The sequence below is a fragment of the Pholis gunnellus genome (genome assembly GCF_910591455.1).
Source record: "Pholis gunnellus genome assembly, chromosome: 16".
Lineage (NCBI taxonomy): Eukaryota > Metazoa > Chordata > Actinopteri > Perciformes > Pholidae > Pholis > Pholis gunnellus.
Window position 1 is genome coordinate 17,287,317 of NC_136543.1, and position 22,626 is coordinate 17,309,942.

Here is a 22,626-nt window from a genome sequence, read left to right on the forward strand (position 1 = left end):
ATTTCTGTGTTGGCTACATTAGTTTAATATTGATACTGTGTAGGTGTCTCGGGTCAGATTCGGTCAGCGTTTGTGATGAGAGGCACCCACTCACAAACCATAATAACTCACCTGTGATCTCACATGCTAATAGGTGCTCTCTAAAACAGCACAACGAATGGTTACATCATGTCACGTGTATTATTGAAACATACTGATAATATGTTGCTTTACAGGACAAATACAAATGAGAGTAATAATTAAGACTGTCGGGGATAAAAATATTGAAAGTTCATTACAATCGCAGGCAGAACTTCAGGTCCTTCGGGTCTGTTGTGATCCATCCAAACTCTTTAACGTGTGACTTGCCTTTTAGGCGTGGAGCTGCTGTGCGACCGGGACGTCGACATGGCTACACGGGTTCAGGACCTGCTGGAGTTTCTCCACGAGAAGCAGCAAGAACTGGACTTGGCAGCCGAGCAGCACCGCAGGCACCTGGAGCAGTGCGTCCAGCTGAGACACCTGCAGGCTGAAGTCAAACAGGTAGCACAAACAGTCTTGAAACTGCGACAAGGCACCATCTGCAGGCCAACGTTTTGCAACTACAGTATACCAGGATATCCACAAGAGCTTCGATCACAGCTTTCCTTTTTTTTTTTTTTTTTAGGTTCTGGGTTGGATTCGAAACGGCGAGTCGATGCTGAACGCTGGTCTAATAACAGCCAGCTCCTTACAGGAAGCTGAACAGCTGCAGAGAGAGCATGAACAGTTTCAACACGCCATTGAGGTGAGATACTGTTTGTTTATCCCATCAATTTCACCCTCCATGATGTATTCTGTCCATGCTCTTAAGGTAGTTTTGACACCGTTAGTTGCTCATAATTTGAGGTCATTCTAACCCCACACTTTCTCCACCTCTTCCCTCTCTGCAGAAAACTCACCAGAGTGCCCTGCAGGTTCAGCAGAAGGCGGAGGCTCTGCTCCAGGCAAACCACTATGACATGGACCTGATCAGAGACTGTGCAGAGAGCGTGGCCTCCCACTGGCAGCAGCTCATGCTGAAAATGGAGGACCGACTCAAGCTGGTCAATGCGTCGGTGGCCTTTTACAAGACCTCTGAACAGGTAGGAGACCCCACGGAGGGTCCAGCATTCATTTCAACTACTCCCCAAGAATTCTGCAGAAACGTCAGTGTTTTCCCGAGACTAAGTGTGGCTGTCCCTTCAGGTCTGCAGTGTGTTGGAGAGCCTGGAGCAGGAATATAAGAGAGAGGAGGACTGGTGCGGAGGAGCCGACAAACTGGGACCCAACTGTGAAACGGACCACGTCAGCCCCATGATCAGTAAACACCTGGAGCAGAAGGAGGCCTTCCTCAAGGTTAACATACAACAAAGTCAAAGCAAACCCCGAACATTCCATCAGGTTACATCTCTGATCTCAGTGTGTTTGTGTTTATGATACTTCTATCAGGCGTGCACTCTGGCGAGAAGAAACGCAGACGTCTTCCTCAAGTACATGCACAGGAACAGCGTCAACATGCCCGGGATGCTGAGCCACGTCAAAGCACCAGAACAGCAGGTTAAAAGTAAGTGACAGAGGACAGTTATGGTTAAGTGGTTGAATAAGAGTGATGAATAACTGGTGAAATAGATAGTAATGGGTAAACAACCCTTCGAGTGCTAGATGTACAGGTGCCAAGTTGACCAAACCAACACTGACAGTTAAATTACATTCTAGTGTAAGAAAATATATAACTCTACATCAAATTATTCCAAACGACATACATTAGTGGGTTCACGATATGTTCTGTGAAGCGGTTTGGACCTTCTGATCTCTAAAGTACCACAGAAGCCCTAAAATACTCAAGTAGCATTGTTGTAAAATAACTGACAATGGTGAATATGATATGTCCAAACCAGTGTACTGAAAGATTTGTCCAAGAAAGTTACTTTTTGATATGAAAAAAAATCAAAATCAAACTCATCAGAACTGTCTTTGTTAGTCTTTCCACTGTTCGAACAATCACCAAGTCTGGTTTGAGAATCTAAATAAGTAACCATCTTAACATTTTCACTAACTCTGTTTTCTGGGTGAACTTTACACACCAAAATAAAAATAAAATCTTCAATCTATCGCCTATTTTATTGTGTTTTTCCCTGAAAATAGGCACACATTTTGGTTTAATTAAGTGTATTCAGTGATGAAAGTACTTCCGCTCTTGCTATAATATCCAACGGTAGAAAAGCTCCTTAACAAATTTGGATTCCTGTTATGTTGCCAATATTTAGAACAGATTTAATGTGTCGAGTTACATTTCGTAGTTAGTTGTTGAATGCCTGAATTTAGTTTCTGTTGTGTTAAGACATCCTGAATGAGCTGCTACAGAGAGAGAACCGGGTTCTCCACTTCTGGACCATGAGGAAACGACGGCTGGACCAGTGTCAGCAGTACGTGGTGTTTGAACGCAGTGCCAAACAGGTAAATGAAACGCACGAACAAATAGTTAAGGTAAAGAAAATACACATTTTACTGTGTGTAGCTGCAGTAATATAGCTACACACTCGCACTGCTCTCTGTTGTCACGCGATCTGACGACACCTGCATCCTGTGTGTTTCCAGGCTCTGGAGTGGATTCACGACACTGGGGAGTTTTACCTGTCCACACACACCTCCACCGGCTCGAGTATCCACCACACCCAGGAGCTGCTGAAGGAGCACGAGGACTTCCACATCACAGCCAGGGTCGGCCTCACACACACACACACACACACACGCACACGCACACGCATGTCACAGTGTGTATGCCAGTGCGTGTGATTGTGCATATAACACTCTCTTCTTCTTCTCCTCCAGCAAACTAAGGAGCGTGTGAAGCTGCTGATCCAGCTGGCTGACGGCTTCTGCGAGAAAGGCCACAGTCACGCTGGCGAGATCAAGAAATGGGTGACGGCCGTGGACAAGCGCTACAGAGACTTCTCGCTGCGCATGGACAAGTACCGCTGCAGCCTGGAGAAAGCCCTGGGCATCTCCTCGGACTCTAACAAGGCAGTACGTGGTCATGTGTGTTTTTGGTCGATTACAGGCGTAGAAGATCAGCTAATTCACATTCCGTCCGTCTCTTAAAATGACGTTAATATTTTACTTTGTCTGCGTCAGAGTAAGGATCTCCAGTTGGACATCATCCCAGCCACGGCTCCAGGGTCAGAGGTCAAGCTGCGGGATGCCGCTCACGAGCTAAATGAGGAGAAACGCAAGTCGGCGCGCAGAAAGGAGTAGGTCACCACTTCCTGTTTGTGTCGTACTTCATGAGAAAAAGAACTAGCTTTTTCACGTTTTGCATAAAAAAAGGTTATAAAATTGCTAGTTCAGAATAATTTAACAAGAGGCGCACGAGGTTGTGCCTTTTTATAAAACTGTTTAGCATTTAGCTCGCATAGCTAAAAGCTCCACTTCTGACCAGTACGTGTCATGCCTACAACCTAAACAAATAGCGAGTCAGCATTTTCACAGTATTTTCCCTGTTGTTGGAAATATGTTTTATTGCTCCAAAGGACGTGTAATTAAATTATTGGCTCAGTGCCCAAAAATATGCAGCAGAGCGGACTAGTGCTTGCTCTGTCATATCGAAGCTGAGCCCCGACTTACTCGGTAGTTGTAAGTGGTTCCGAGTAAACGAGTGATCGAGCTCCACAAGAGAACAAATGAGTCGACGTGTAGTACGCCGGAAATGGAGACTCTGTCATTTTGTATGAGCAGCGCAAATCATGAGCGGTCACTCGTGTTTTATGGCCTGAAACTCTTTCATTATGCATTCGGGTAAATGGATGAAGCAGAAAGAGAGCTATTGGCATGTTGATTTCATCATTCTGTAGATGAGGACAGTATGACAATTGCTAATTGTGTGTGTGTGTGTGTGTGTGTCTAGGTTCATCATGGCAGAGCTGATTCAGACAGAGAAAACCTATGTGCGAGACCTGCGGGAGTGCATGGATGTGAGTTCGGTTTCACAACCCACAAATTAAACTGTTTCTTGTCAGAGTTGCGCAACACATTTTCACACAAAATTTGGAGATGTATCAGAAACCCCGTTGAGGAGTGTTTTTTTTTTATATTTCGCTTCCTCTCTCTGTGCAGACCTACCTGTGGGAGATGACCAGTGGAGTCGAGGAGATTCCTCCAGGAATCATCAACAAGGAACACATCATCTTTGGAAACATGCAGGACCTCTTTGAATTTCACCATAAGTAAGAAAGACTTTTTAGGACTTAAAAAATGAAATGTTTGAACTGGACCTGCAAGTATAACAGGGTCCAAGCACCCTGATGCTAGTTTTAAATGAATATTAATGGTGTGACATCTTTTAGCAGCGTCTTAGTTCATCATTTCTCGGGACCCCAAAACCCGCCGGACGGTTTTAAATCCCTGTTTATTATAGCGAGAAACTGAAAAACAAAAAAAAATCGAACACCTCGGTCTGGAAAAGTAACCAAATCGAAGATTACATTTGTGATATTTCATAAAAATCACTTTATCCTAATTGACTCATTTAAAATGTTTCCAAAAATAAACTCTTTGCACCGACCAGATCCTGTAACACAAACAAACAAAAACAACAACATTAAATTCTGCGCTCCGCAGTGCAATGAATGACTCGTCACGTGACAGAAACTACTGTCTGTTTACACAGAGTAGAAAAAAGAGGACAAAGAAGTCAAGAGTTGTAGAAATAACACTTTTTATTCATTAAAGCTCTCGTTTTTTTTTGCTGTTTCTCACATTTTAAATCACTCGCTCTTTTTTTGTCAGCATCTTTCTCAAAGAGTTGGAGAAATATGAGCAGCTACCAGAGGATGTTGGGCATTGCTTTGTCACATGGGTATGTATTTCAATCTTATCCGCTGTCAGAAATTACACAAAAAGATTGTTTTGATGAGCGATAGCGGTCAGTGTCGAGCTCAAACACACAGCATTTCCGTCACATCTTCCTCTCTTCGTCCAGGCTGATAAGTTCCAGATGTACGTGAACTACTGTAAGAACAAACCCGACTCCACCCAGCTCATCCTAGAGCATGCTGGGAACTACTTTGATGTGAGTATCGCCCGTGCGTGATACATTTGGATGGATCCTTGTCAGCTACGTGCGATGACATTACTGTTCTTCTCCATGCAGGAAATTCAACAGAGGCACCGACTGGCCAACTCCATCTCTTCCTATCTGATCAAGCCCGTGCAGAGAATCACCAAGTACCAGCTCCTGTTGAAGGTAACCCACCAAACCGATTCTCACTGCTGTGGTGGCCGCCTCCATTAGTTGCTTGTTGTCCTGATTTCTGTGTTTGTGTGTGTTTGTGTTTGTGTGTGTGTGTGTGTGTTTAGGAGCTGCTGACTTGCTGTGAAGAAGGTAAAGGAGAGATCAAAGATGGCCTGGAGGTGATGCTCAGTGTTCCCAAGAAAGCCAACGATGCAATGCACCTCTCTATGCTGGAAGGTGATTAACACACACTCCTTGTTATTTATGTTGCAGGAATTTGTATCTACTGTCAGTTGTATTTATAGCAAGCTTACCTTCTATTAAATAACAGCTCTTCATAAATCAGGCATCATGTTTTGGGTTTGTTTTCATGCTAATATCCCCCTCCTTCTCCCAGGTTTTGATGAAAACATCGAATCCCAGGGGGAGCTCATTCTCCAGGATTCGTTCCAGGTCTGGGATCCAAAGACTCTGATCCGTAAGGGTCGAGAACGCCACCTCTTCCTGTTTGAGATGTCTCTCGTCTTCAGCAAGGAGGTCAAGGACTCGAACGGCAGGAGCAAATACATCTACAAGAGCAAACTCTTTGTAAGTAGACGACGGTGAAACGTACGTGGTGAATGGTGTTTGGATGAGATGTTTCTCTTTGCTTAACTGCTTTAAAGAGAGAGTGTGGTTCATTTCGGGGGGATCTATTGGCAGAAATGGAATATAATATTAAGATGTTTGTTGTGTTCGTTAGCTTAGAATGAGCCGTTTATATCTACATAAGAAGCCGGCCGCCAAAACAAAGCAAACACTGGCTTTAGAGATTTCATGTTTTTCTCACACTGCACCTTTAACTCAATTAAGAACAATGTATTTTAAGCGCCTATCATGCTTTTTGAGTGTCTGTAGTGGTAAATGACATAATTAGCCTTTTTTATGTTTCTCCGTGCCTCATATCTTCAGCTGCAGTACTTCTACTTTACAAAATACAAGTAAATCTAATGGACCCTTCACTTAAGAGGCTCCCTTCATCTGGAGAGAGAGCTTTTCAAATAGCTGGTTCACTGCTGATATCTTCTCACGTTGTCCTTCTCTCTTCTCAGACGTCAGAGTTGGGGGTGACGGAGCATGTTGAAGGAGACCCCTGCAAGTTTGCTTTATGGGTGGGACGAACCCCGACTTCCGACAACAAGATTGTGCTCAAGGTAAAACACACTTCCTCTCTTCTTTTCCTTCTAAAGGGTCGTCTAAATGTCCGCAAGGGTTCGACCGATATAAATGTTCTAAAACGGAACTCAAAAAGTCTTAAAACAAAGAAATTATCATTGATTAAATGATGAGGAACATTTTCCTGCACAATCAATACTTTTATTTTTATATTTGAAGTACATTTTCCTGATAAAACTTAAATTTACTTAAGTTACTTAAGTAGGGTTTTGAATGCAGGACTTTTACTTGTAGTGGAGTATTTTCACAGTGTGGTATTAGTACTTTTACTACAGTAATGTCTCTAAATACTTCTTCCACTACTGTTTTTCCTGTATAGTAAATATGCAATCAAACAAACGTCCATATCGGTGTGTTGGATGTCACCGACAGATCAATGTCTGATTGGGAAACAAACGCGTCGGAAAATCTTTACGTCGGTCTAACTCAGTTTTCTCTCGCCCCTCTTCATATTCATCCTTTCTTCTTATGTTCTAATCTTTCCTGTATTCTCTGACATCTCGTTTGATTGCATGAGGGCTTTCTGTAGTCACAAACTCCATTTCTGTCTCCTCTGTCCGCCTCTGTCCTCCGGTTAGATTCTGCTTTGTTCCATCTGTTAACAAACTCGGGCACATCTGCATACCTGGGGCTGTGTTTTCTGTGGATGTTCGTGTCTCTAATTCTCTCTGTGGGCCGACATGCTTCCACCAACGCTGCTGACACTGATTCAACCCCTGGTCGCCCACAATCTCCCGTCCTGGCTCTGTGCCACTTTGTCAAAGTGACGAGTAGCCACCTTTCTCCTCCAGAAAAACAAGCTTTTTAATCATTTCAACACCTTTTGTAGAAGTTAGAAATGGCGTCGGTTTATTTTGTGCTATGTGTGAATTCTTCGAGCCCCCGTTTTTAAAACATCTTCCGTGTGTTTTTCCCGTCGAATATTGTCACAGACGGATTCAAATTTTGTGTCAGCTGTTGGAACAGCATGAAGCCAAAATCCTCACACTTTTAATTCTGCGCGTTACAACTCTGTATTACATGTTTACCACCAAACTAACCACTGAGAAGCAGTCATATGGTATGTGCCTTGTAACTGAAGTGTGTCTCATTACTAACTACACACACACACACACACACACCATCCATTACAATGTGCTACACGTTTAATTGGCCTACAGTTTGCTGTCGAGGCAAATTATCAGTGTTGTGCGTTTCTATCATGTCAAACCATTTTTGTCAACACAAAAGAAAATGTCATGTTGATCTTCTGAAACCAAACCAGTGAAATTCTCTATTTTCTATTTTAAATTCAAAGCTAAGTCAGGGATCCAAACACGGAGCAATGGTGAGTACAAACCGTCCCACAGCACAGCCCTCAGCCACTTCTCACAAGTCTGAAACACAGAGTCTTAGCACCTCTTATCCTCGCCCTTCTTCTTGAAAGATAACTTAAAAGAATACTTCAACCCCAAAGTGACCTTTTTGAATATCAATCACCTGATCTTCAATTCTGGAAGAAAACTTTATTTTTCTCGTATGCCTGCAAAGCCGAACGAAGAATCAAAAAACGGAGAAAAGTCTTGAGTTGAATTGAAGCCGATGGGGGCTGCTTTTAACAACAGCAAAACTATATTAAACATCCGTTTACGTCTCATTTACCCAGTTGTATGATCACTACTTCCTTACTATTTCCTATTTTTCAGTTTTTTGATTATTTGTTCATTATAGAGGCATGCGATAAAAATATATATATTAGCATATAAATGGTAATATTATTACATAGTGGAAGTATTCCTTTAGGAACACACTAGATGGGCAAAAATGAGTGTGGGGGGCAGTTCATTGGACAGCTGACAAAATAGGTTGGGAACGGCTTCACCCTTCAGTTGATAAGAGACGCCAAGAGGTGAATTCAGACTTTGTGTGGAATGCACAGAGTGAAACAAGAATTCTCAAGAGAGTTAATTTCTTGACGGCTCTAACCTCTTGACTTCTTGAACACTCGTTCCATTATTTCCCCAACAACAGGCGTCGAGCATCGAGAACAAGCAGGACTGGATCAAGCACATCAGGGAGGTGATCCAGGAGCGCACCATTCACCTGAGAGGAGCGCTCAAGGAGCCCATTCATATTCCCAAAACGACTACAGCCAAGCACCACAAGGGAAGGGGAAGGTAAACACGTGACACCCTGCAGTTTAAGATGTTCTGAGTCGATTCGAATCAATCACGTGCACTCTGATGCTTATGCTCACGGCTTTCATTGATTCATGTCTATCAGGGATGGAGAGGACCTGGACAGTCAGGGTGAAGGCAGCAGCCAGCCAGACACCATCTCTCTGGCATCCCGCACTTCACAGAACACACTGGACAGCGACAAGGTTAGCCAACACGCACACACACACACACACACACTGATAACGTCAGTCAGAAGAACCATCCCCAACCAGGTCGTTGTGGTTATCCTTTCTCCCCCCCCCCCCAGCTCTCCGGTGGCTGTGAGCTGACCGTGGTGATACACGACTTCATGGCCAGCAACAGCAACGAGCTGACGGTGCGGCGCGGTCAGACGGTGGAGGTTCTGGAGCGCTGCCACGACAAGCCGGACTGGTGCCTGGTCAGGACCACGGACCGCTCCCCTGCCCTGGAGGGCCTGGTGCCCTGCGCCATGCTCTGCATCGCCCATTCCCGGTCCTCCATGGAGATGGAGGGCATCTACAACCACAAAGGTGGAGAATGTGCCGTGAAATGCTCAGTTTTGACGGAGTGTGTCTGCACCATAACGTATACATTTCAAACCATAACACTGCTCTGTGTTTCACAGACACTCTGTCAGTGTGCAGCAATGACTCCATCATGCCAGGGTCGTCCGCTACGCTCCAGCCGGGTCATCATGGCATCGGCTCCCACACCTCACCGGGGCCTAAACGACCAGGTATGCTCACCTGTGCCACACTAACTGCAGAGTTGTGTACAATTTAACAAGTACTCTTCAGCACACGTTACTCCCACTAGAGCACTATCAAAGTGAAGTAAAACCACTTCTTGAGTATGGCGTTCTAGTGCTGGTTCTAGCTAAAGGTATCACTTTAAGCCACCAAGTACTAATGGAACTGTACTGTTTAAGTGTACGCTATATTTAGACTGTTTTTACTGGTTTACATTACTGTCAGACAGCTTTACAGTCTGTGTTTCCGAGGAGGAGCTGAAGCTGTTTTCTCCCACCAAAGCCACCAGACTCCTTTGACGAAAATGTCAATTTTACCTCGCAGAAAACGGGAGTTGCTGCTCTACCGCTGCCTCGATCCGTACATTAGTTTTTGTTATTGTGTGACTTGGTGAATCAGAACTAAACCCTTTAAAAGTCTCACAAAAACACAAACAAACTAACCGATTGAAGCAGCGGTGGACCAGCAACTCTTGTGTTCTGCGAGGTAAAGATAAATATTTTGTCTTAATGGTGGTCTGGTTGCTTTGGCGAGAGTATAGCTGGATATAACGGCTTCAGTTCCACGTCAGAATGTCTGTCTGACGGCAACGTAAAGGTGAAAATAGTTCTTTCTTTTCTTGGTGGCCCTTTAACTGTTGAATGCTATGTAGATCTTTCAGATAAGAGGTTGTCCTCCCTCGTGTTATTCTACTGCGTGGCTTTAAATAGTCCCCCACAGAGCAGCAAGCTGAGTTTGGTGCGTTGGGTTTATTTCCAAGGTAACACTCTGCGGAAGTGGCTCACCAGCCCGGTGCGTCGGCTAAGCAGCGGCAAGGCGGACGGCCACGTGAAGAAGCTGGCCCACAAGCACAAGAAGAGCCGCGACGTGCGGAAGAGCGGGGAGATGACGATGGGCTCGCAGAAAGACTCGGACGACAGTGCCGCTACACCTCAGGACGAGACGGTGGAGGAGGTGGGTGGATACTCGACGCTCTCGATGTCGTCCCCTCTCGTGTAAAGTATTGTGATGTAATCACCCACTTTGTCGCCCATGTGTGCTGCAGAGGGTTCGTAACGAGGGCTTGTCGAGCGGCACGCTGTCCAAGTCCAGTTCTTCGGGCATGCAGAGCTGCGGAGAGGAGGAGGGCGAGGAGGGCGCCGACTCGGTACCTCTGCCTCCGCCCATGGCCATCCAGCAGCACAGCCTGCTGCAGCCAGACTCACAGGACGACAAGGTGAGGAGAGGGAGGGCGTCACAGTGGAGACGGAAGAGATGGGTCACCGAAAAAGGTACAGACAGGGAAAGATGAGGAACAGGAGACGCAGAGGAGAGATTAGGATTTGGGACCTTTTGACTTTTTACATTCTCGGCGCTACAAAGTTGGTTCACAGAGTTCTTTCAATTTTAGGTCAGAAAGGATGTTAGGAGTTCTTTCGTTCCTTTTGGAATTAGGCCCGGGAGAATCTATATATAGTGATATGAGCCGAGACGCTGTCAGCGATCAGAAGCTCTACTTCAGAACATTTTCTCTTTTTGGTTTGACTGTGGAAGGCGGTGTTGAAATTGGGCACTAAAAGCAGCAGAACAGTTGTGCTCTGTGCAAGAAATAGTCAAAGGAGAGACAGCTTCTATCGGGAACGTGTTCAAATTAGTGACTCAAACTATATTTAAGGGTTAATTTCCTTTAGATCAAACATCCTGTAGATTTAGGGATGGGGTAACAACTTAAGCTAATTAAAGCATCATCGATGAACTTCTTAAAGGCAAATGAATCACATTGTATACAGGTCCTCTTTTATTGCTTTTATGGTTTTTAGTTCTTGTAGTTTACGTTTTTCGCTCATTTCAGTCTCCCTCTGTTCCTTGAAAAAGGGGCGTTTCCTGACACAGTTTTAAGTGACTCCTTAGATTTTGTTATGCATAACTTTTTATCTTTGCATGCTGCATCATGTTCTCTTCTAAAGCAGAAAGCAATGACAGGTTTCAGGTACTCCAAGTCTCCTCGACTAAAGCGAAGGCACCTCTGACACTAATTTCTGTTTCTCTTTTGTTTTGTTTCCTGGTTGTATCGTTTGCTGTTTGCCACACTGTAGCATTACCTTGATTTATGTCCTGTCTTTGCTTTGTCTCAGTTTCCATACCTCTCCATCTGAAATGCCCTGCTACTCCCCCCGTCTCTTCCCTCGGTCAAATCTTTAATTCTCTCCTTTTTCCCCCCCGCTCTTCAGCTTTAAATGCTACTTGCTAAAGCCTTATTCTTTGTTCTGGATTGAAAGGAAATGAAGCTAGCTGCTTTTCTTTTGAAAATATACCTTTCTCTATCCCCTTAAAGTCACTCTTCCTGACTTTTGTATTTTTCTGAACCCTTAAAACATTCCTGAATTTCTTTAGTAGAGAATTGTTTCCTTCCATCGTTTCTTTTAGTTTCATTGATTTTGACTTTCTGCCCTGTTTCTACAACACACCACTGTAGAGTCGCCCGGCAGATGAGCATGACCATTACGGGAGAATGTAAATACAGAGAAGATGCGTGTAGCTCTTGAATCTATATGGATGACAATGTGGAGTTTCAGTACAGATCCGAAGGCTTTAATGCCTTATTTGAGTCTATAAATTCCAAGGACAATTTTTAATTTTATAATGCCGGCTTGAGTCTGTTACGGTAACACGTGGCTGCAGCTTTTTCCTGCATGTTTATCACTCGTACGGTTGGGAAAATGTTGGTGGCTGAAAGGAAAGTAGATGAGAATAATACATACAAGGAGGAAAGTCGGCGTCTCCGTCAGGTGAGCAGGCAGCTCCCCTGGACTATAATCAAAGTTTAGACCCCACACTGAGGTGACAATTCAAAAGCCCCCCCTTGTTCCCATCATCGTCCAACCCCTCACTATCCCTCCCTCACCCGCCCTGCCCGCTCGTCCTCATCTCCCTTTTACCCTCTGTGCGTTAACCTCATTACCCATGCGAGTAATTGGCATCTCTAAACGCTGGCGAGGCCAGAAGGGCACACAGCCTCACCCAGAAAACCTAATTGTGGAAAGTCTTGAAGCACAGCACAGCAAGGGTGAGAGTCTCCTGAACTATATATACATACATACATACATATTCCTCTTTCATTCTCGCCCTGTTAGCATCCTTTCTTTTGTTTCAAAAGCTGTTCATCATCACCCGTGAAAGCAACGGAAACATCCTCCATTCAGACGTCACTTTTTTCCCTCCGAACCTTCTCCCCATCACCATTTTCTGACATTTAACTCTTTTTTTTTTCCCCATATCTTGATTTTGTTTCAGCCTCATGTTTTTTTACCTTTTCATTTTTTTTCATATACTTTCCCTTTTCACTTTGTTTGAACCTTCAGATACAATTCACGTGTGGAAACATCTTTTTGGATCGCTCTCTCTCTCTCTTCAGACGACAGCATTGAACATTTAACAAACATTTTCACTGAGTCATTGCTCGCTCAAATAACAAAAATGAAACATTCACGTTTAATAAAACTAATGAAGAAAGCTGAAATGAATCTTTAAAGGCAGAATGAGTAGGATCTCCCCCAAAACAAATAATCCCTCTCAATCATCACTTATGACCCACTAGAAATGTGTCCGTATCTTTTTGTTTCTTCCTTTGCTGTGTTCATTTCTGGGCGTCAACATCTACAGAAACGCAGCGACCAGGTTGCCGGATCGTAAGCGCGCATTCAGGAGGAAGCTAAATGTCGGCCATAGCGCAGAAAAAAAGCCAAATATAGCGAAACGTCAAGCGGACAAAGCTTGTCCCAAAACAAGAGTGAATCTGGGGCTGACGAGCACCTAGACCCTCGTTGAGGACGATCCAATACAAACGACAAATCCTACTCATTGTGCCTTTAACCAGAACTTGAGAATTACCGTCATACGTTAAATAATATTAAGCTGTAATAGCTTTTTATATCCATTTATGTACTCTTCCAACTTACAAGTACATGAAGAATCTCACTCAAGGGTTCAGTAAGCCTTGAAGTTTTATCATAAAACAGATGATGCATTTATTGATTTATAATTTTCTGTTTTTAATTAATATATCTTTTTAAAATGACAAGTAAAGCTTGTCTTAATTATAAAATAGTCTGGTTGCTTTAAACGGCACTGTTTTCTCTGTCGGAAGAGTTGTATAAGAGCAGATTTAGTTTAGTTTGGTTTTGTTAGATTGTGCGTCTTGTCAAGCTCTAATCTTCGTGTTTTCTTCTCCTCCCTACTCTCATCTCTCTATTTTTTTACCCAGACCTCTTCTCGTCTGTCGGTCCGTCCATCCAGTTCGGAGACGCCCAGTGCTGCTGAGTTGGTGAGCGCCATCGAGGAGCTGGTGAAAAGCAAGATGGTAGGATGATAGAGGAAAACAAGAGCACCTCCAGTTTTGAGGTGCCCATCGTACATGAAGTTATTCTTCCATGGCTCATTTTTCTGAGAGAGAACTAGACTTCTTCACCTCCTCTTGGGTCTGTTTTCAGGCCTGTGACAGGAGACTTTTTGTCAATCACAACCATTTTCAGAGAGACGGTGTTCCTATTGGCTACAAATGTAGATGTGCACACATGTCCCTTCTTACGGTAAAAGTCTTATTCAACGGTGGATTATCCTGCAGGAAAAGTTGCTATTCCAGCATTGGCAACAACTGCCTACACTCCAAAGCAGCCCGTAAAAAGAAGACGGACTCATTAAAAAGAGACGCTGGTAATTTCGGCGACGGGTTTCAGAGATGGAGTGATGATCTGAAGACTTGTATAGTAATGAAATTAGACCCGTACTCTTCGGTGTTTATTAAGAAACCTGCCAGCATGTGGATTAGGGCATCAGCTGACTACCTGTTTATGATGAAATTATCAGATACACACGCGTCACTGCACATGAGTCATTTCATTAGTCATGTGTGCCTCTACCTTCTGTTTTTCTCTGCTGTAGGCTTTGGAGGACAGACCCAGCTCACTGTCGGTAGAACAGGGAGACAGCAGCTCCCCCTCTTTTAACCCCTCTGACAACTCCCTCCTCTCCTCCTCCTCCCCCATCGAAGAGATGGACGAGCGCCGGACCAGCGTCCTCAAGAAAAGGCAGTACGTTCACGTCATCTGTTTCACACTCCCGAGGCGTTCGGCTTATTTCTTGAACGTTAAGTAGAAACGTGAGATTTTCCTTTTTTTTTCTTGTAGTTACATTCTGCTGGAGTTGGTGGAGACGGAGAGAGATTATGTCAGAGACCTCGGCCTGGTGGTGGAGGTGAGTTGACGCCTCATCAGCTGCTCTGTCAGTTGTACACAACTTACTGTCTGGAAATATGACGGTTTGGTGGTTTTCTAGTAAGTTCCTCTGTAAGTCAAGCAGAGTGGTTTCCCTGATAGTAGCACAGCTTATTTTAAAAATGTCACTAAAAGTATTAAAATTAATTTGCTTTTACAGACTGGCTGTTGTAAATGTGTGTTGCTGTCTCTGTGTGTCTCCATCATAAGGGCTACATGAGCCGGATGAAGGAGGAGGGTGTCCCTGATGATATGAAGGGAAAAGACAAAATCGTGTTTGGCAACATCCACCAGATCTACGACTGGCACAAGGAGTATGTGACACACACACACACACACACACACACACACACACACACACACACACACACACACACACACACACACACAGTAAGCTAGCACAGTAGCTTACTCCCCTGTCTCTGTCTTGTTTAGTTTCTATCTTGGGGAGTTGGAGAAATGTTTGGAGGACCCTGACAGACTTGGACCGCTCTTTCTCAAACAGGTTCGTCCTCAGTGGATTTCCAGCTCCTGCTTTATTTGTTTCATGCTTTTAATACGTGTGATCATGTTGTAATGTTGTGCTTTTTGTATCCAGGAACGGAGACTAAACATGTATGTTGTGTACTGTCAAAACAAGCCCAAGTCAGAGCACGTCGTCTCAGAGTACATTGACACCTACTTTGAGGTATGAGTCCCTTATTTTGAAGATATCGCAAATGTGCGTTAAGCTATCGGCCTCTGACCTCTGACCTCTGACCCTCGACTCTGTAGGACTTGAAGCTGCGGCTGGGACACAGGCTGCAGATCACAGACCTGCTCATCAAGCCGGTCCAGAGGATCATGAAGTACCAGCTGCTGCTTAAGGTTGGTCTGTTACAATACAGCAGGGGGCGCCAGAGCTTTGTCTGCTGCTTATGCGCTCCTTTATCTAGTCTCGTCCAAACGATTTTTGTCAGAAAGGAATTAAAGAACTTACCCAAATATACGGCGGTTGAGTTCAGTGATTGAAGCAAATAAAAGCCATTAATTGCAGTTTTACAGTAATACAGAATGTCACTATCATCCACCGTTTAAAAGTGTACGTCACTGCTATTTATAATCTACCCTGATATTTAAAAGTTGAATTGTTCAATTTACATTTTCTTACTTTTTTTTCTGTTTTAGGATTTCCTGAAACACTCTAAAAAGGCGGGGCTGGAGTCTCTGGAGTTGGAGGTAAGATAATGAGATAGTGCTTCTTATTCACTTAAAATCAAGCCGAACATTTTCTGCAATTCCATCAACCTTTTGATCCTTTGTGACTCTTACAGAAAGCGGTGGAGGTCATGTGCATCGTGCCAAAAAGGTGTAACGATATGATGAATGTCGGAAGGCTTCAGGGATTTGATGTAAGAAATCACATTTAGTTATAAAACACATTCTTCACAGCGTGTTGCCTTATTTACAAAATCACTTATCTCTTCTCTACCCGATCTTCACATTTCCACCTCTTTCACCTCCCTCTCCAGGGGAAGATCGTGGCTCAGGGTCGCCTTTTGCTGCAGGACACGTTCATGGTGTCTGACCCGGAGGGCAGTTTGCTCGGCCAGATGAAGGAGAGGAGGGTCTTCCTCTTTGAGCAGGTGGTCATCTTCAGCGAGCTCCTTGATAAGAAGAAAGGTTTCTCCTTGCCAGGCTTCCTCTACAAGAACAGTATCAAGGTAACGGACATATGTGAGGGGCAAGGATGTGCAGTACTACAGTGAAAGCCAGGGGATATAAGGAACTTTAATCAGTTAAAGGGCTTATTAACTATTAGAGCTCATTATTGACCTAAAGCTGACTTGTATGCACATATACAACGATACTTCTCCCTCTCGCTCTAGGTAAACTGTTTGGGTATCGAGGAGAACATGGAAAGTGATCCGTGCAAGTTCATCCTCACTTCTCGGTCGACCAACGGCACCGTGGAGTCCTTTGTGCTTCACTCCTCCCACCAGGGGGTGCGTGAGGTCTGGACCCTTCAGATCAGCCAGATACTCGAGAGCCAACGCAACTTCCTCAACGGTAGGCTGATAAAAACACACGTACACACACACATACACACACACACACACGGGACACGTTTTATAGAAGGAACTGTTTGCGACACAGCTCGTGTTGTTTCCTTTGTAATTTACCACAGCTCTGACCTCACCAATAGAGTATCAGAGGAACCATGTAGGGGCCAGCGGTGGGTCGTGTGTGCCCAGCACGGGAGCTCCGGGTGGAGGCAGCAGTGGGTCCAGCGTGGCCGCTGGGGACGGAGGTGGAAGCTCCCAGGGTAGCGCCAGCCCGTTAGTGTCCCAGGTCGGCTCTCGTAAGCCATCCAGGATCCCCCAGCCCTCCCGCCTGCCCCAGCCTCTACGTCACCACCCTGGTGCTGACCCCGACGGCCCAAACAAGATGTCAGGTATGAAACGTCTTTTATTTGTGAATTTTGTTTCGTGTGGCAAAATGAAAGATTTGACTGAGGCGTGAGGTTTTGCTCACTTATGATCCAGGTTCGTCCCCATGTCCTGTCCCCCCTACCCTACTCCCTTCAGGGGGTAGCCCGCAGGGCAAGCGCCCCGTCCAGACCCCAGAGGACCAAGCACAGACCCCCACTTCTGCCACTTCTGTAGCCTCTATTCCCCGCGCCACCGTCGGGCCCTTGCCCTCTACACCCACTTCCAAACCACGGCCAGGAGCCGTGTCCCCTTTGGCCCCTCCCCTGGCCACTCCTGCCTTCGTCAAGGACGGCCTCCCCCCTCCCCCTCCCAGCCCGGGCCAGAAGTCCGGATCTGGATTCTGGAGCTCCATGCCGGGCTCTCCAGCCAGCCGGCCTGGCTCGTTCACCTTCCCGGGGGAGGCAGGAGAGACTCCGGTCCGTCAGAACTCAACCCAGATCCAGACCGGCTCTGGATCTGGGAGCCAAACCCACAGACACTCCACACACAGCAAGGAAGCCGACCGCATGAGTACGTGCTCATCGGCCAGTGAGCAGTCCATCCAGTCCACCCAGAGTAATGGGGTAAGACTACTACCTGCTGCCCAGTGCTGCACCGACTAACACCCAGGCAGAGGGAGGCCTGGTCTCTCCTGTCCTGTCTGTCTCCTGTCCTGCTGCAGCCAGCGCTACTAATCTGTCCCCTACTACGCATCTCTGACAAACTTCACTGCTCTTCAACATCATCCTCTCTAGCTTCCTCTGAAGAAAATCTCTAGCAAAAGTTTCCACTGTCAACATGTTTCCTCTAGTGGATCAATCGGCTCTTCAGCGATTCCCTTTTCAAGGCTGTCTCTAGATTTCTTAACTCTAACAAAGCTTGTACTAACACCTGACTTCCTCTTGGCCGTCCTTCACCTCCTGCTGTCTTCATGGTGTGTTACTGAAATGTACTTTTCCTGCAACTAACCTCCGGCGTTTGTGGTTGGCCTACAAACGTACTCAGCATTGCTCCTCTCTTCTTTGCCTGGAGCTGCAGAGCAAAGACGAGCGAGAGGGGACGTCTTCATCTTATTCCTGCCTTTCTTCACCGAGTTCTTTGTTTTTTCCAAGAAGAAAATAACGAATCACTGTTTTGAGTCTTTCTTGCACTTCACTCTAATCCTTTCAGAAGACTTTGTATCAAGTGGAAAGTAATCCCACCTCTTTTTCCAGTGTTTGTCTTCTGCTTTTCTTCTCACTTTTCTTTACAAAAAGTAACATGTTTAGATTTGTTTATGGCAACTTCAGTTCAGTCTGAATGAACCTGCAACATAAAAGCTGAATTCTCGTCGTAATTTAAGTTTCCACATTTTTTACGACAGCGAACCATGTGAGTTTGTACTGACAGTTTTCCTCCTGTTGGTGTTCCCTTCCCCGTGGTGCAGAGTGAAAGTAGCAGCAGCAGTAGCGTATCCACCATGTTGGTGACCCAGGACTACATGGCCGTGAAGGAGGATGAGATCAGCGTCAGTCAGGGCGAGGTGGTCCAGATCTTGGCCAGCAACCAGCAAAACATGTTCCTGGTGTTCAGGGCGGCTACGGAGCAGGGCCCCGCCGCCGAGGGCTGGATCCCCGGATTTGTGCTGGGACACACCTCGGCCATCGTCTCCGATTGCCCCGAGGGATCCATGAAGTAAGAAAAATGATATCAGGATTATTTTGACTGTAATTATAATGTGAAAGCCAGTCGTCCTGAGCTGACTTTTTTTAGTAAGTTAGATGAGGAATTCCAGCTCTCTCTCTCTCTCCTACTTGTTTAGTTAAACAATTTGATTTGACTCGGTCCATTTTGTCGTCCCAGTAGGAAGCCTGCGTCCTGGCACACGACCCTGCGCATCCGCAAAAAGTCTGAGAAGAAGGAGAAGGAGGCAAAGAAAGACACCAAGCTGGAAAACGGTTACAGGAAGTCCAGAGAAGGCCTGGCCAATAAGGTTTCTGTAAAGGTTAGTTCATCGGTACATCTGAGGAGACTATTGAGTTTCTGCTCCACAGTGCTTTTCTCACTCTGACGATGATTTGTTCCCTCTTTTCAGCTTCTAAATCCAAACTACATCTATGATGGTAAGTGTGTTTACTTGTGTTTACTTAAAGATTAACAAAACAAATTCCATATAATATAAAAAGCACAGTTTATCTACTTTTGGAGATCATTTCAGCATTTAAATTAGTTTTTCTCTCCTCCAGTTCCCCCAGAGTTCCTTGTACCTCTGAGTGATGTTACGTGTGACAACGGAGAGAGCGTCACCCTCAGGTGTAAGGTCTGTGGTCGACCCCGGGCCGCTGTGACCTGGAAGGGACCCAACCAGAGCAACCTCACCAACAATGGACACTTCAGCATCGCCTACAGGTCAGAAAACACAGTCACTGCACAAGAATGTTTTTGTGTTTGATAGGTTTGCTAAAGCGCCATCAGACGACAGTTGACTGTGTTTTTACGGTGGTCGTTAAGGGCCAACGCGCTGCAACGGCCCAAAACATTTCCATCAGGAGAAACGTGCTGTAGCTTCAGAAACAAATGCCAATTTAAAAACACTTGTACAACAATGGAAAGAGCTGCGAATGAGTAAAAACAAATGTGTTAATGGTAAAACGTGCTGCAAATACAGAAACGGTGCAAAGTCAAAAGCACATGCGACAGTAAAGAGCTGCAGAGAGACCTGACGAGAGGGTGCGTTTGTTTTTAGAAGCAGGAAGAAAAGTGGAGTTATGAGGCGACATGAAAAGGCACTTATTACATTTGGCCTTCGTCTTTACAATATTATACAAGAGCAACAGATTTACGGAGCTATTTTAGAAGACTAAAGCCAAATGTAATAAAGAATAAGTACCTTGTTTTTTATGTTGCCTCTTTACTTTTCTTCCCACTTTAAAAACAAACACTTCCTGTACAGTAGTCTGGTCTCTCTCTCTTTCTTTCTCTCTCTCTCTCTCTCTCTCTTTCTTTTCATATGTACTTATGAACTGTCTCCAAATGTTAATGTTTTGGCCTGTCTGCCCCTGTCAGCTACCATATATTTGAACAAATCAGCACTCAATAATGAAGAAGTATCATTTAAATGTAAACTGTTTCAGTGATACTGGTGAAGCAACGCTGCGGATCATCGGCGTAGCTTCTGAGGACGATGGCGTTTACACCTGTGTTGCCACGAACGAGCTGGGCAGCGTAACGTCCTCGGCTAGCCTCAGAGTGTTGGGTAAGAACAAACTAAAATATACCCCAACAAATCCCTCCACGGAGCTCATTTGACCATACCGGTGTGCACATGAATTGATTGTCCTGTGTTCTGTGTCTCAGCCGTGTCCACTGGTGGAATCAGAGTGAGCTGGAAGGACAACTTTGAGTCTCACTACACTGAGGTGGTTGAACTGGGCAGGTAATAGCCTCAACTTCATATCATTTGAATTTGTTTGACTTGTTAAATGTCTAAACTACACCACACTTGTCCAGTGGGGGGTGACCTCTGAATGTGCGTCCTCTTTTCTTCTCGCCAGGGGTCGCTTCTCTGTCGTCAAGCGGTGTGACCAGCAGGGCACCAAGCGCCTGGTGGCGGTCAAACAGGTGAACAAGAAGCTGATGAGGAGGGACCGGGTGACCCAGGAACTCAGTCTGCTCCAGAGGCTCCAACACCCCCACATAGTCAGCCTGATAGACACGTATGAAACCCCCAGCAGCTATGCCCTCGTCCTGGAGATGTGAGTACAGACCAAAACAAACGAAATAAACAAAATCACGGGGAGTATATGGACACGTATGTAGCTTGAGAAACCTTTTGTCTGATGGTTAAACGTTTGTGTTTCAGGGCTGACCAAGGTCGTCTGCTGGACTACATCGTTAGCTGGGGGAATCTGACGGAGGAGAAAGTGGCCGACTACCTAAAGGATGTTTTAGAAGCTTTACATTATCTGCATAACTGCAGGATAGTGCATTTGGACGTTAAAGTAAGTAGTTTTACTTCGTGTTGTACTTGCTTGATATCACATGTATATAAGTGAACAGCTAATTTGTTTTCTTGCAGAAGATTAGATGAGAAGATTGCTCAGCGCAAAGACGCACATGATCCCCCATAAAACCACGTTTTCAACCCGATAGAATGAGGTGTTGATGAGTGAGCTTTAGAAGTGCTGATAGGTGGATCTTGTTAGCTTTGTTAGCTTCATATTCACCTTATGTACAAACATGAGTGCGATAAATGTTTGAAATAATGATCTCAGCTCGGTCGTGTGTGTGCGAACATCCTTGAATGAGTTTTTTGTGTCTGTCCACGGCTAATCTCTCATTCTGCTGCAGCAAACTGCAACATATTTTGGGTGCCCAGTTATTAGATAGAAGTTTTTCATGTCATGATGTGTCAAAACTTCTTAAAACACCTTCAGCACTTATTGCATCTTGAGTTGATCGTCATTGTAGTTGAAGCTCACAAAGTGTCTTTCCAGCCTGAAATGGAAACTTGCTGTTAGATCTTTCATTTAAATACTGAAGTTCAACCAGACTTTGCAAGATGTTTCTCTTGTAACAACAAATCAATCTGGAAAAGTTCATGTTGGACTTTAGTAATTATTAAAAATCAAGACTAATGGTGAACATTGTAACCTCTTTTCCCAGCCTGAGAACCTGCTGGTGGCCAACGACTCCAGCGGCCAGCCAACGGTCAAACTCACAGACTTTGGTGATGCTGTGCAGCTCAACAGCCTCCACTACGTTCACCCTCTGCTGGGCAGTCCGGAGTTTGCCTCACCAGAGTTGGTCCTCGGAGAGCCCGTGTCGCTGACCTCTGACCTGTGGAGCCTGGGCGTGGTGACCTACGTGCTGCTGAGCGGCGCCTCCCCCTTCCTCGACGAGAGCGCCGAGGAGACCTGCCTGAACATCTGCCGGCTAGACTTCAGCTTCCCCAGAGATTACTTCCAGGGCGTCAGCCAAGCGGCCCGCGATTTCATCTGCCTGCTCCTGAGGACCGACCCGGGCAACAGGCCTCCAGCCGGGCTCTGCCTCCAGGAGCCGTGGCTGCAGGCCGGCGTGACTGACGGCCGGGCCAGAGCGGAGGGCTGCCTGGACACCTCCCGCCTCATCTCCTTTATAGACAGGAGGAAACATCAGACTGACGCTCGGGCCATCGGAGGAGTCAGGAGCTTCATCCAAAGTCGCCTTCAGCCCCAAGTTTAAAGGAATGGATACACAAGTCCGATCCCTGCTATACCGTAGGGGCCGCAGGTTCCTCTGGAATTGAGCATCTTGATGGTCTAGATGTAAAAAGGAGAAATAACGAATGCTGATCTTATCCTCTTTCACAGAATGTTGATTAAAGTCCTGTAGTCCTTTCACCAATTAAACTGAGAACCATTGAGGTCTTAAGCCAATCAGAGCCCTCGAGAACAGAGTTCTCACCAATCACGTTCAATGTATGGATGCCCTTGTCTACTGCTGCTTGCTGGTTTCAACTCAAAACAAATTTTGTAGTTAAAAAAAAAAAAAAAAAAAAAGAAAACATTATGAAGTAATTTATTTTCCTTT

At 45.3% G+C, this 22,626-nt stretch overlaps 1 protein-coding gene across 2 annotated transcripts in view; it reads left to right on the forward strand.

Moving 5' to 3' along the window:
- The window catches only part of LOC306708349 (triple functional domain protein), a 68,914-nt gene extending 46,288 nt beyond the window's left edge, over nucleotides 1-22,626 (forward strand). The window contains exons 18-63 of one of the 2 annotated variants that reach the window (XM_079176170.1): nucleotides 356-522; nucleotides 647-766; nucleotides 912-1,103; nucleotides 1,207-1,356; nucleotides 1,450-1,564; nucleotides 2,342-2,457; nucleotides 2,599-2,721; nucleotides 2,833-3,027; nucleotides 3,136-3,251; nucleotides 3,905-3,971; nucleotides 4,114-4,223; nucleotides 4,786-4,855; nucleotides 4,979-5,068; nucleotides 5,150-5,242; nucleotides 5,356-5,467; nucleotides 5,628-5,818; nucleotides 6,322-6,423; nucleotides 7,743-7,772; nucleotides 8,456-8,601; nucleotides 8,708-8,807; nucleotides 8,912-9,155; nucleotides 9,251-9,361; nucleotides 10,135-10,328; nucleotides 10,420-10,590; nucleotides 13,618-13,713; nucleotides 14,295-14,443; nucleotides 14,540-14,606; nucleotides 14,837-14,940; nucleotides 15,062-15,131; nucleotides 15,225-15,314; nucleotides 15,401-15,493; nucleotides 15,794-15,844; nucleotides 15,940-16,017; nucleotides 16,138-16,329; nucleotides 16,495-16,675; nucleotides 16,794-17,060; nucleotides 17,152-17,660; nucleotides 18,503-18,750; nucleotides 18,919-19,060; nucleotides 19,151-19,178; nucleotides 19,302-19,464; nucleotides 20,190-20,311; nucleotides 20,413-20,491; nucleotides 20,610-20,810; nucleotides 20,918-21,056; nucleotides 21,721-22,626. In XM_079176170.1, coding sequence (XP_079032296.1) covers nucleotides 356-522; nucleotides 647-766; nucleotides 912-1,103; nucleotides 1,207-1,356; nucleotides 1,450-1,564; nucleotides 2,342-2,457; nucleotides 2,599-2,721; nucleotides 2,833-3,027; nucleotides 3,136-3,251; nucleotides 3,905-3,971; nucleotides 4,114-4,223; nucleotides 4,786-4,855; nucleotides 4,979-5,068; nucleotides 5,150-5,242; nucleotides 5,356-5,467; nucleotides 5,628-5,818; nucleotides 6,322-6,423; nucleotides 7,743-7,772; nucleotides 8,456-8,601; nucleotides 8,708-8,807; nucleotides 8,912-9,155; nucleotides 9,251-9,361; nucleotides 10,135-10,328; nucleotides 10,420-10,590; nucleotides 13,618-13,713; nucleotides 14,295-14,443; nucleotides 14,540-14,606; nucleotides 14,837-14,940; nucleotides 15,062-15,131; nucleotides 15,225-15,314; nucleotides 15,401-15,493; nucleotides 15,794-15,844; nucleotides 15,940-16,017; nucleotides 16,138-16,329; nucleotides 16,495-16,675; nucleotides 16,794-17,060; nucleotides 17,152-17,660; nucleotides 18,503-18,750; nucleotides 18,919-19,060; nucleotides 19,151-19,178; nucleotides 19,302-19,464; nucleotides 20,190-20,311; nucleotides 20,413-20,491; nucleotides 20,610-20,810; nucleotides 20,918-21,056; nucleotides 21,721-22,278 — 6,752 coding nt within the window. In that variant the 3' untranslated portion in view covers nucleotides 22,279-22,626. The remainder of the gene's footprint in view (nucleotides 1-355; nucleotides 523-646; nucleotides 767-911; nucleotides 1,104-1,206; nucleotides 1,357-1,449; nucleotides 1,565-2,341; nucleotides 2,458-2,598; nucleotides 2,722-2,832; nucleotides 3,028-3,135; nucleotides 3,252-3,904; nucleotides 3,972-4,113; nucleotides 4,224-4,785; nucleotides 4,856-4,978; nucleotides 5,069-5,149; nucleotides 5,243-5,355; nucleotides 5,468-5,627; nucleotides 5,819-6,321; nucleotides 6,424-7,742; nucleotides 7,773-8,455; nucleotides 8,602-8,707; nucleotides 8,808-8,911; nucleotides 9,156-9,250; nucleotides 9,362-10,134; nucleotides 10,329-10,419; nucleotides 10,591-13,617; nucleotides 13,714-14,294; nucleotides 14,444-14,539; nucleotides 14,607-14,836; nucleotides 14,941-15,061; nucleotides 15,132-15,224; nucleotides 15,315-15,400; nucleotides 15,494-15,793; nucleotides 15,845-15,939; nucleotides 16,018-16,137; nucleotides 16,330-16,494; nucleotides 16,676-16,793; nucleotides 17,061-17,151; nucleotides 17,661-18,502; nucleotides 18,751-18,918; nucleotides 19,061-19,150; nucleotides 19,179-19,301; nucleotides 19,465-20,189; nucleotides 20,312-20,412; nucleotides 20,492-20,609; nucleotides 20,811-20,917; nucleotides 21,057-21,720) is intronic. The other variant, XM_079176171.1, reaches the window with a different exon arrangement.